Here is a 13,688-nt window from a genome sequence, read left to right as displayed (position 1 = left end):
TTTGTGGGCGTTCCCACACATGTCTCTATCGCTTCCGGGACAACCGGGACACAAAATTGAAACATTGCCCACATTGCCAAATTTACATTACTAGGCATCTCGCGCGCTCGATTTCTAGGCTCGCTAAATTGGCCTCGCCCGTCCTGCAGTTCGCCAAGCTGGCCCTGCAGCTTGCCCGCAACTCGGCTGCTGTGTGGCCTTGCCTGCCCTATTGGTGCGTCTCCCTCAGTCTCTCTCCCCCTCTCTCTCCCTCTCTCTCCCTCGCCCTTCCGACTCTTCCTCTCTCCCTCTCCCTCAGAGTCTCTCTCCCCATCTCTCGCTCTTCTCTCTCCCTCAGTCTCTCTCGTGAGCCTCCTCAGGTCTGGTATGCTGAGTCCTACAGCATATATATATGCTGTAGTGCACTGTGCGTGCAACCAGTCCTACAGCATATATATATGCTGTAGGACTGGTTGCACGCACACACACACACACACACACACACACACACACACACACACACACACACACACACACCAGCAGTCCAGAAAAGCACATCTCTGCAAAGTCTCCTCCTCCATTTGGTCTAAGCCTTTGGATGCTATCTTTGAAGACATCTGCATTGGTCGTCGTTATCACAGGTCCAAAATCTGAATGCAAAAAAGATAGACACATAAAGACAAACTATTGGGATCTCCCTGTTGTTGAGATTTGCACAAATGAAGTTCTAACGTAAGTTCAGTCAGGAAGACTATAATATCGTCGCTGTCGTTCCAGGACCTCGAATGTGCCTTTTTTCACTTTTTGTCATGAATCAATGCCATTGGTCACCCTTCACGTCTCTGTGTGGTTTTTAACAAATGCAACCAATGGAAAAGCATTCAAACGAGCTTGTGAGTAAATCTCGTAACGCCATTCGCCCTCAATCTGTCAGTCAAACCTCAAAATTCCCCCCCTACCTCCGTGTGTACCCCCCCACGCAGGACAATAAACCCGGAAAAGACACACGGCAGACGCGCTGTGTATTTCTCATATCGTTTTGACAAATCCTGGCTTCCTCTGACGTTAATATATCAATCAAATGTTTTCCAGTTATTCCTAGGCTGCAAACTTGTTTTAACATGCAAATCGGAGTGCTTTCTGACGAGAATAAAGTAACGTTACGTTATGTCAGACTATTTCTCACCCCATGCCAAAGCCCCCATTCGGCCATGAGAGGCGAGGGGCAATGCTGCTGCTCCTGCGCGCCCCCGCGGCCTGGGGCTTGGGGGCTCGTGCATGAGCATGCGACTGCCTCCCGCTTGACTGGCCATGAGAAAGCGCTTCCAAGTCGGACTGATAATATAAACAACATCATTTGAGCTTATCCAGGTAAGATATTAATAAAGTAATGACACATTCAGCGGGAAACTAACTATAATTAAGACATGTGCCAACTTGGACGACATTTGGTTCAGTAGTTTAAGAGCAAACAGGTTTTTTTTACTTCCTGAAAAGTTTCTGTTTTGGAAATTTGAGGTCCTGGAACGACAGCGACGATATGCATTTTACACTTCCTTAATTCACTTTTTATATCTCCACTCTTCAATCTACTCACAAGCTGGCAATTTCCGGGTTTCAATTGAATAATCAGCTGGTTGCCGCCTAGTCTCTTTTAACCAATAGCATGGTGTATCTAATGCCCGGCCTGAATTATGATCCCAGTCCGCCCCTGGCCTCAAGGCTCACAAACCTTTTAGGGCCTATGCCCCATTCTTAGTGCAAAGGCAAATCTTTGATAGTTTCTAGCACTCAAAATCTCCCTTTGTTTCTTTTAATTAGCACTGAGTCACTGAAACTTGTCCCCAGATGTACTGAACCAGTGGTAACTAAAAGAAGAAAAGGATATTCTGAGTGCTAGAAACCAGCATAGATTTGCCCTTGCACTATAAGACCTTGCACTATAATACTTGGGTGTAAGATGTGTCTCCTCTGCTTTATTTCAAGTTTTCCTTGATGACTCATCATGAACATCAAAAAATCAGCAATTAAAAGTTATTTTCTCCTTCTTCTTTATTTGTTACATTAAAGGGATAGTTCAGTTTGTTTGAAGTGGGGTCCTATGAGGTACTCTCATACAGTCAGTGCACTGGGTAAAGCACTCCGAGTCTGGACGCATCGCGCACCGAGATAGGAGAACTGCACTCCAGCTGTGGCAGGCACAGAGAGCTGTCTGCTGAGTGTGAACGGGGCCATGAGCAAAAACAGAAAAAACAACAGAAAAAATACATGAAATGCTTCCATACTGCTCACCTGGCGTAATGCAAGTCTCCACAAGCTCTGAGATTCCAACTTGACTTGAAAATATATCATTTACACCCTGTTTTTAGCTGAAATCTTCACTGTAGCCAGGTGGTACAGCTGCCTCACTTCAGATTTCAGCTAAAAACAGGGTGTAAATGACATCTTTTCATGTCAACTTGGCATCTCAGGGCTTGTTGGAGACTTGCATTACGCCAGCAGTATGGATTTTTTTTTTTTTTTTTTTACGTTTTTGCTCATGGCCCCCTTCACACTCAGCAGACAGCTCTCTGTGCCTGCAATGGCTGGAGTGAAGTTCTCCTATCTCGGTGCGCGATGCGTCCAGAGTGCTGTACCCAGTACACTGACTGTATGCAAGTACCTCACTCCTGTGACCTACCTGGGTCATTGAAAGGGACCAGTATGTACTCAGAGGGTTCCTCCTGGGTTCCCCGCCGACTGTCAATGATGGCGAAAGAGATCCTCTTAGCCTCAGCTATGTCATCAGACATACTGCCTGTAGTGTCAATAACCAAACACAGCGCAGCGGCCTGCAGGGACGCACCCATCAGACTGGGTGAATGAAAGACAGAGAGAGGGGGGGGGGCCAGCCCAGTCACCAGAATAAAATGTCAACATTATACGTTTGTGGAATCCACAGAAATGTTTCTATAATATTTCAGAAACCAAAACATGTTTCATATCACATTTCTAGATATGTTGAATATTATTGTTATACACATCATCAAGTCTAACAACTGTCTCTTGTTGAAGTATGTCACTGGCACCTATAAGGGCGTAGGGGTGGGAATGGCGGACCTTCAGGATCTCCGTCTTACAAGCAAGAGAGCGCCAGTTTGACTCCTGAACGAGGCACACCGTGTTACTACTTTCAGTACTTTTCAGTTTTAACTGAACCCTAACCTTAACCAAGTTGCTTTAGTTGCCTAAACCTAACCAAGTTGTTTGATTTGCATAAGTAGGCTATATAGGGTGTAAAATGCCACGTTATAGAAATGTATTTTGCTGGCAATTTTTCTTTCAAAGCAGAAATATATTTTCCCACCACATTGTTTGTGCTTTCCAGAATAACCTATTTGGATCTGCGTACATCCCTAATCCATACCGGAGGAAGTTTGTATCTCCAACAGCTCCTCGGATGTCCTCCAGCAGCTCCATAGTAGCAGTAACAGCCAGATTGGCTGCTGCGTGGTGCAGCGAGCCGTGGCTGGACGCAGTGTCATCCTTATTGATGCCTCCCACTGGCTCCTGCTGGCTGGACCGATCAAATGGTCCACCATGGCTGCATTTACCTTGGGGAGAGGAAGAAAGTACACATTCTCATTCATCATTCACAATGATGACAATATAGACTTCATTAATGATCAGTTCATTTGGATGTGATCTCTTTCAGTTGATCAGCTCTCTTCATCTCTTTTATGGAGAACCCAGTAAAGATCCTTCCAGCTTACCTGCAGGTTTGCTGGGCTTTGCTGTGTTTAAGTACCCTGAGGTGAGAAGCTCCTGCTTCTCCAGTTCAGGCAGAAGGTTGTTGGCGCAATTCCCTCCTGTACAAGCCCTACATGTTGGAGTAGTTGGGCCTAGGGCAAGTTTAGAGCAAGAGAGATTAATGCATGGGGATTTAAGTAAAGATTACCAAAACTTGGAATGAATAATTCACTAAAATAATTATAGATGCTTAAGGCAGTTACTTACTAGATTACACAAAAGCATATTTGAAGTCAAGTCAAGTCAAGTTTATTTGTATAGCACATTTCATACACACAGGCAATTCAAAGTGCTTCACATAAAATGGTTGACAGGAAAAGAAAAGAAGAGAGTAAAACGGACATTTAAAAGCATCACAACAACACTTAAAAAAAAAAAAAGAGTATAAAAAGTGCATTAAGCAACTTCATTAAGAAATGAAATTGATATTTAAAAGCATCACAACAAAACTTTAAAAAAAAAGAGTATAAAAAGTGCAATAAGCAACAGGCGCGGCAGTTGCAGAAAGAGCTAAAACTTATAGAGGACTCATTGGGTTTGCATAGTAGCTGTCAGCAGTTAAAAGCGACGGTAAACATAAAAGTCTTTAGTCTATTTTTAAAAGTAAGTAAGGTTGGGGCAGATCTGAGGTCTTCAGGCAATTTGTTCCAGCTAGCAGAAGCATAGTGGGTAAATGCAGCCTTCCCGTGATTTGATTTGATCCTAGGGACAGTTAATAAGCTGGACCCTGTTGACCTAAGAGTTCTAGACGGTTCGTAGCGTGGGAGCAATTCAGCTATGCGTGGGAGCAATTCAGCTATGTTAATTTGAAAGGAGTGAAACATTACTAGAGATTTCAAATTAGTAGTGTAGGTGACAATAAGGGTATTTAAACTAGGGTATAAAATAAATAATTTAAAGACCCACACATTTAAAGACAACTATGTAATTTAGGGTCTTATGTGCTTAATTGTAAACATCCAAAAGTTATTAGTATTAGTATTAGGTATTAGTTTCAACCCAAATCCTAAATATTGCCAATTTCACTGTTTTTACTGTTTGCTGAGGCAGGCAATTGAAGTGGACATACTTAGATCTCATTATGTTTCATTTTTATCCTGTCATAAAAATTAATCAATCATAAAGAAGCTCTCAGTTGTTGTAGAATGGAATTTAACAATGCATTTTTCATCCACGACATAACCAGCACCTCTCTCTCTACTGAGCCAAAATGAGACGGTGATATCTTTGAGGAAAAACCACTTGAGATGTGTAATTGGGCCAGGGGTCACACACACACACACACACACACACACACACACACACACACACACACCTACCTGCCCACACACCTACCTGCCAGGTTCCTGAGAGGTAGGTCAGGTGTGATCAGGGCACTGTAGGGGGTACTCCTGCCCAGCTCCACCCAGTTACTATGACTGTAGAAGTCCTACATGTAGGGGAAAGACTGTAATGATATTGATGCCTCAAAACCAGGGGTGGGCAACTATTTTTCATGGGGGGCCACATGAGAAACCCAGATTGTTGCCGGGGGCCGAACAAATATTGTCATGCCGTAACCCATGGATGGGCAACTTTGATGATAGAGAGGGCCACAAAAAAATGTCCTCGCTACCAGATTTTGCTGAGGGCTGAACGGCGCCAGTGGGAAAGATTTGGGGCATTTGAAGCCAGGTTTAGAGGAATAACTCATTTTAAATTAACAATTGTGATGTCATTATTCAGTCTTACCCACCAATATTTGATCCTTTTCTCACTCACTCCTATGTCACCACCTGCTCTTCTGGCAGGGCTTGAAATTAACTTTTTTCACCACCTGCCAATATGGCTGGATTTTAAAGTTACCAGCCAATTAGAATTTCCACTAGCCAAAATGTTTTTCTTGAAATAAACCAGAATATGAGTGGGTTAATTTAAGCATAAGTATCAGTAAGTGGCTCGGGATTCTCAAAGCCTGTGTTGAGGGTCACACAAGAACAAAAATGCACTCTTGAAGCTAAATAAATCCAAAACCAACAAGTTAATTATTTAAATTTCTACTTCAATGTACAATAGTCATTTCTTACACATGAGATTACTTTGAGCCTTTTAGTCATAAATATTATTGAAATATATTCCATATTCCAGACTGAAATGCTATAACAGAAGAGTATTGGCCAGAATGACATGAACATTTGGACACTTATTCAGCGGCTATCTTGCATGTTGCGTTGAGGTGCACTGATTTTTTTTTTTTTTTTTCAATTCCATCTCGGGCCACACAGGGGGCGCCCGCGGGCCGTATATTGCCCATGTGTGCTCAAAACGCTACTTTTGGGTGTAGACGTCCTAAAAAAAAATAGAACAATATCATAATATCAGCCACAGCATAATCATCACACCAAACAATAGTAATGTTTCCCCCCACCATTGATGTGCTGTAGTTCTACACTTTGGTCAGTCAGTGATTGCTGAGTGTACTTGAAATATGAGTGACATTATAAAATAACTTTCATATGGGACAATGAAAGGACAGATTGACCACATATTTCTCTCTTCAGAATTAGGCTTACACAGCTTAATACAGTAGATCAGATATGGACTACAATACGCAATCAATACAATCCATACAGTACACAATGTACACTACAATGTAGGCACTATTCAGCCATGGTGATAATCAACTATGATGGATGAACAATGTACTTTTGTAGCCTACTATTATACTTCTCTAACCATTATGTTGCTCTGCACAGCCCAAGACAGCATTATATGAAGGTAAAATACCCCAGTTCCTGTCTATATCCTAGCAAACCCTAGCTAGCTTGGCGCTAGGCTATGCGGTCCATCGTCCCACATGTCATTTTGCTGTCAGGTTTCACTGTATGGTGTAACATTTCTGTCGTGTGTGTGTGTGCTAGCAATCTGTAGCTAACAGTTAGCAGTGATTTTGGCTAACAGCTATATTACCCAGTACCAGCAGGCAGCTAGCCAGAACTCTTGTCTGCTGGTGTTGAATAGCTTTGCCTCACACTTACGAAACTATCGTCTGACACATTTTACTTTAATCTCATTTGTGACTCTTGTCATGGCTTGTTAGCCAGCCAGCCAGCTAGCTGCAGGCTACAGGGCAATGAGTCTGTCCTGTGTTTTTGGGAGGCCGCGCATGTGCCAACACACACCGTGTATGTGCCATGTGCCAGGGCTGAACGGGTGGAATTCATCACTCACTCACAGTGTGAATAATAAACAAAAGGTCCGATCAGTTAGAGACCGATCCATAGTGTGGGACAATAGAGATCAGTCTATCTGTCTGTGCATCCATCTCACCTGCAGCGTGTGACAAATCCGTCCCAGGTTCTGCCTCGCTGAGACAAATTTCTCCAGCTTCACACTGGCCTTCACAGCAGACATTCCTAAACAGTAGAATAGAAGAGTGACAGTGAGCTGGCAGATCATGTAACATGAGTGTCACGTGGTCAGACCCAGAGGTGGAAAGTACTGTACGCAAGTATAATTACTCAACTACAAGTACTTGAGTGAGTTTTTTTTTTTTTAGGATTTGTACCTTTTAAGTATTTTTATAATGCTACCATTTTACTCTTACTTAAGTAATGTTTAATAACAGTCACTAGAAAGAAGGGAAATGACAGATCCAGTGAACGCATCCTACATTAATGATGATTATGACCAGTATATAAATTCAGACCAAAAAGTTTCATCTGTACCTGCTGTGATGATGTCCCGCCCTGCCTTGAAGGTTTCATCATTAAAGTGGTGCGCCTTACTCTCTGCAAACTGCACATCCACCTGGCCATTGCTGAGGAACATAGCGGTGATGGCATCTTGGAACTTGTCAGTGGCGAGGACGGTGTCGGGGGTGCCGGTATTACAGGCGCTTACCACCTTGACGACTGACAGGCTATCATCGATCTAAAGACAGATAAATGAGAAGTGACCGATATTTACGTTTGTTTTAATGAATGAATGGATTTTTTTATTTCGAACATTTAAAAAAAGAAATATACACATATACACAAAAAATAAAAATAAAAAAATCACAAAATAACTACGGTAATAAAATTGTCATTGTCTTGTCCGAAAATAAGTAGGCAGAAACAGATGCTTGTCTAGTCCTACCCCATTCTCTAATAATACCTAAGCTCAACAGATATACATTAATCTAACTGCTCCAGTGTTCATCATGCACAACTAGACTAAATTGACATACATGATTAACAACATAACAACACAGCTACTCTAATCAACAACCTTGTTCATTCATGAAAGTAAGTAAACTTGTTTACAGTATTTACAGTATTTAAAGTTAAGATATCATTCCCTATGCTTGACATAAGGTATTTTGTTATGCTGCCAGATGTTTGTTTTCACAAAACCATCTGGGAATGCATATAGTAGCCTAGTGCAGTCAGTGCAGTGGGATTAACCAACGTTCTCCACCAATCACAGATGTCAATATTACACTTTAGGATTGTAAGTAGTCTCCATGACAAGTAAAATATGTTTTTCTTAAAACAAGGATGATATCATTACAAACTTGTAGCTTCTACAGGAACATATACCGTTTCACAACTAGCTACCTAAAGTCTACCTTGGATGGTTATGAGATTATGGCAAATAATCAAACATTCATAGGCATAATATGAAAGGTATTTTTACTTCAGGAATGTCACATGACTGTTGAGTTCTATATGTGCATTTAGAACACGGCTCTCTTGAATACTCGATTCTGATTGGTCAATCAACAATATTCACCGGTCATTATTTCTCGACAACCGACCGCTGCTCTGCCACACCTGGATTAATCAGTTGATAAGAGCCTTTTGTCAGCAAGCCACTACTAATTAGGCCAACCAGTTGCAGCTGTGGTGTCTTGTGTGCCAATTACGAATGAAACCGCTTTGTCGTTGAAAACGCTATTAAAAAATATATTTGAATAATTATTTTTGTCAGATTATTGAATGATTTAGTTGTAGGCCGTGTTCTTAGCGGGATAATGTATATTGAGGCGGTGATTACTGGGAAATAATGACCTTCAGGTGAACGATTAAGCCCTCCGCTACGCGTCGGGCTCAATCCACCTGTCGGTCATTATTTCCCCCGTAATCACCGCCTCAATATACATTATCCCTTACTTAAACTATAACATTGAATAGGAATGTGAGCAGGCGCGGACTGCATAATCGGGCACGTCGGCCAAATGCCCGGTGGCCTGGCCTGCAAAAAAAAAAAGAAAAAAAAAAGAAAAAGAAAAGAATTGGTGCCCCCAGTCAGGCCACTCACTGAACAGCAGGCCAGGCGCCGCCTACTGGTTTACTAGTGGTTTTATTACTTTATTCAGAGTTAAAGTGGGTGCATCTCATTGTAAAATTGGACTCGGCCCAAATTGGGCTTCAAACAGCCCAAATTGGGCTTCAAAAGACCCAAATCTGACTTAAAACGGCCCAAATTGGGCTTCAAACGGCCCAAATCTGGCTTCAAAGTTGCATGATGCAAAACACTGTGCAAAATCTGCAAGGAAACTCAAAAAACGTGTCCAAAAAAAAAAATTTTTTTTTTTTTTTTTTTTTTAATATTAACTGATAGACCGACAGCTAGGGATGGGAATTGATAAGATTTTAGCGATTCCGATTCCATTTTCGATTCTGCTTATCGATCCGATTCCTTATCGATTCTCTTATCGATTCTCATTGGGCAAGGGGAAAAAAAAAAAGAGTACAAACAGGTTAATTAACATTAATTTTCTTTTAGATTATTATTATTATAATTATGTATTATTATTCAGCTCTGAGATCAGATTGCTCTTTTCAATCCCATACCAAGCAGGGATCAGTGTGTCTGTTAAACTGGCTCTGTTTGGGGGTTTGTATTTTGGGTTGAGCATCTTTGTCATCTCCCTATAGAAAATATATACCGTAAATTCCGGACTATAAGACGCACCGGTCTATAAGCCGCGGGACCAAAATTGACTATTTTTTTCTTCTATAAGCCGCACCGGTCTATAAGCCGCGGGTGTTTTGATGTTTAATTACCATATGAAAGGGTTCGTGCACAGAGAGGAATGTCGGGAAAGAGATGGCTGTTTGGGGAAGCTCCCATTTATTAACATTTCAACAAAACAAAACAAAAGTCAGGTCACTAATCCCCAGACAAAATCACACAACAATAGGCTATATGTGCAGCAAACCTGTAACCAGAGAAGTCAAGTCACTAATCCTCGTCTTCCTCTTCTTCCTGCGTACTGAAACCACCAAAGTCCTCATCTTCAGTGTCGGAAACGAACAGGTTCAGGGTGGCTTCGTCAACCACTCTCCTCTCTCCTTCATTGTCACTCAAAACCAACGAACTCCTCTTCATCACTGTCGGCATCGAACAGCCTCTGAAGCCTCTGACGGCCCTCAGCGCCAGCTGTGGCGGCGTCATCCTCTTCATCCCGCAGCAGTCCAGCGTTTTGGAACCCGTTGGTGATTGTGGATGTTTTCACACTCCTATAATATTCCGTGATCTTCCTTTGTGTTTGTCCTCCTGCTGCACCGTCCAACGCCTCACCATTGACTCATCGATGCCCAGGTTACGCGCGGCTGCTCTGTTTCCCTCTTTTAATGCGAGATTGACTGCTTTCAACTTGAAAGCTGCGTCGTGTGAATTTCTGCGTACCTTCCCCATGGTAAGTGAGAGTGTTGCTTCTACTGCTCGTCTTGTTGTGAATATTCCTTGATCTTCCTTTGTGTGAATTCGCCAAAGTTTGTGATTTTCTCCTGGTAGTCGGGGGAGGGAGTTGATGGCCGAGTGGCCGTTTGCTTACCGTAATTACCATATGTAAGTGGTCACGCACAGAGGGGATTGTCGGGAAAGAGATGGCTGTTTGAGGAAGCTCCCATTTACCGTATTACCGTAACATTTCAACAAAACAACATAACACAACACCACCGTTGTTTATTTTTACAGTGCACACAGTGTCCGCGGTGTGGTGAAAAGAGGGCAAGAGAGGAAATTAAAACAGAAGTGGATTTATAGTTAGAAAGAGTGCTAAAAAAGAGAGATTTTATTTGTATATTTTTTTTTTTTTCTGAAAAAATCCATAGATAAGACGCACCGTTATATAAGCCGCAGGGGCCAAAAAACGGGAAAAAAGCCGCGGCTTATAGTCCGGAAATTACGGTAGTGGGAATGAATGAAACAGAACTAGTGGTTAGAATGACAACATGCAACTTTGGACATTTTACTTTAGCTGGCATGTCAGACAAGCTTAGTCACTGCTCGGGGACATTCGTTTACCCTCGCCTCGGTCATTTTACTCTTCCCTGCTGCCTGGGTGAATGGAGGGGCTAGAGGCTGTAGCCTAGAGCTGCACAAGAAGTACTCGCTGCAGCCTCTGACCCAAAGCGACTACCAGCCCCTGAACCAGTCTGACTCTGAACGTCATCATCCTCTAAAATAAATGGATGGAAATGGAGTATTGGTGAAATCTGGTTTACACGATAGACAGGGTCTGGAGGAGTTTACTCTCCATATTAACAGATGACGCGCTAACGTTAGCCGCGCTGCTGTTAGCCGCGCTGCTGTTAGCCACTTATCGTCACTCCGTAGCACATCAAAAACGTGACATTCCTCCAAAATTATTGCATGCTGTGTGGACAAATGTTTCTGCATATTGCTAGTATTTCCCCCCTTTGACGAAATAGAGGGTTTGCAAGCAAGTGGCACTGTGGTCATCGTTTTGCTTCTGCCTAGACCGTGGCTGGAAACAAAACAAGGCTGCGTTGCGTGCGTGTCGCAGCGTGTGATGTCATCGCGCATGGAATCGATAGTGGAATCGTTCAGGACGTTGGCTAACGATTCCAAGGAATCGATCCACTGGGACCCGGTTCTCAACAAGAACCGGTTCTCGATTCCCATCCCTACCGACAGCAATAACCGAACAACGACGTTAGCGACGGTTAATCGATTAACGGTTAACCGTTGACATCCCTACTTCAAATGGCCCACATTTTTCGCCGCCGCCCTTCGGACGCCGGCACGCGCGTCGGCCCGTATCGGCCTGGCCTGCTTGCTATCTAATGCCCGGCCTGAATTACAATCCCAGTCCGCCCCTGAATGTGAGGTATGTAAGATGTTTTGCGGTTTTATGCTAGCTATACAATTATTCCCCTTAAATCAAGATACTGCAATTGCATTTCTTGTCATATATTTATTTGAGGGAGTTCTGCTGTTGCTGAACCTCACCTGCCTCACATGAGAAGGACAGTGTAAGCATTTAAAAGGGAACTTTTGCTGCACATAATAGGATTTTGTGGTTTGCTGGTATTAATATCAATGAAATAAAATCGGTTGCACTTTTCGGTAACATGGTAATAAGTAATAATTAAGTAATACCAAAAGTAATTAGCAAAGTAATATCCAGGTAATAGCTTGGTATTAACAATGGGCACAGTAGATCTGGGTAATTAAACTGACATGTATGTAATGGGCTAACAGGGCCATAAACAAATGGTAATAATGAAGAAACATGTAAAGATGGTAACAAGGTAATATTAGATTAAACCAAACATCTACATAGGGATTACACAGAAACACTTCACAGCTAGCAATCTGCCGCCCTTGATAGCGGCCCGCCAGGTAATACCAAACTATTAAGTGGTTATTACTTTGGGAATTACATGGCTTGAATGTGGGTGTTCCAGTGAGTGACAACATTATTAATTAATTAATTAATTAATTACTTGATTAATTCATTCAATTATAGAAATGTGATGTCACCCTGTCCTTCCAACATGGCATGAGCATAGGCCCACTCACCTCCAGGTTGAAGTCCCTTCCCATGGCTGCAAAAATGGCTTTGCAGACCTCGGCCGTCTTTCTGAGGACCGCCCTCTGTGTAATGTCACGGTGAGTGCTGGAGTTCCCTATGAATGATATGAGGGGGTCGAAGCAGTCGGCGGAGCCCGGCAGAGAGAGGACCAGGGCCACCAGGACGGCTGTCTGCGCGGCAGCCATGATGGACGAAGAGGATGATGATGGGAAAGGTGGAGGCTGGGGAGGAACCTGTAAAGTGTATTTATATTAGGGGTGTCACGATACACTCAGTTCACGATACGATACGTATCACGATACTGGGTTCACGATAACGATACGATACGATATTAACAATATTTTTTTAAACTTGAATAATGACAATATATGACTGGAAAAGTAGTATTTTATTTACAAATGCACAAATACAAAACATACTGTTGTGGGAAATTGTTATTACAATAACAACTAGAAAAAACATGAGATTGGAGATAAGGCTTATCTTGAAATAGAATGAGTTACACCGTCACTTAGATTTACTTTGAACTAAAAGGTTTCTCAGCAGTATAAATTCTCATTATGCATCTTCAGTTTTTCTTCAAACTCAAACAACAAGACTTTTCTTAGTCTATTTTTTATGCATCTTCAGTTTTTCCTGTCAAGTAAACAGTTTTGCCAGAAACTCAATTGAATGGTTTCTCTCCTGTATAACTTCTCATGTGTCTCTTCAGAGACTTGTTCAACTGAACTACTTTCCACACATTGAACTTCAACAAACAAAGACGTTTTCTTCTTTCGTCTATTTTTGGAAAAAAAAATATATATATATATATTAAAAAAAAAAAAATCGCGATATGAGATTTCATCTCAACGATACATATCATGACGTTTTACTATCGCGAAATTTCGTGGGACGATATATTGTGACACCCCTAATTTATATGATATCTTAATGATATCATATTTCCTCAGATGGGTTCTCTGTAACCTCATAGAGAGCCAAAGTCCCGCCTTCTTCTTGTTTAGGTATACAAACCAAGGGATTTCATCCTCCATTCTTTTTTCCAGAGACATCGTAAAATGCTTATGAAAACAAACAGCCGCTCATTGGACACATGTCCCAATAC

The 13,688-nt window shown here is 42.1% G+C and overlaps 1 protein-coding gene across 1 annotated transcript in view; it reads right to left on the bottom strand.

The window, feature by feature from the left end:
- LOC310792262 (von Willebrand factor A domain-containing protein 7-like) overlaps nt 1-12,765 on the bottom strand; it is a gene marked incomplete at both ends in the record, with an annotated part of 43,317 nt that extends 30,552 nt beyond the window's left edge. Inside the window, 8 exons of the mRNA XM_083653985.1 lie at nt 517-629; nt 2,660-2,832; nt 3,386-3,572; nt 3,732-3,860; nt 5,104-5,197; nt 7,078-7,163; nt 7,476-7,680; nt 12,568-12,765. Coding sequence (XP_083510111.1) covers nt 517-629; nt 2,660-2,832; nt 3,386-3,572; nt 3,732-3,860; nt 5,104-5,197; nt 7,078-7,163; nt 7,476-7,680; nt 12,568-12,765 — 1,185 coding nt within the window. The remainder of the gene's footprint in view (nt 1-516; nt 630-2,659; nt 2,833-3,385; nt 3,573-3,731; nt 3,861-5,103; nt 5,198-7,077; nt 7,164-7,475; nt 7,681-12,567) is intronic.
- Between the last annotated feature and the right edge of the window lie 923 nt (nt 12,766-13,688).

This window comes from Poromitra crassiceps, assembly GCF_964638095.1.
Source record: "Poromitra crassiceps genome assembly, chromosome: 17".
NCBI lineage: Eukaryota > Metazoa > Chordata > Actinopteri > Beryciformes > Melamphaidae > Poromitra > Poromitra crassiceps.
This window is presented reverse-complemented; position numbering and strand designations above follow the sequence as displayed.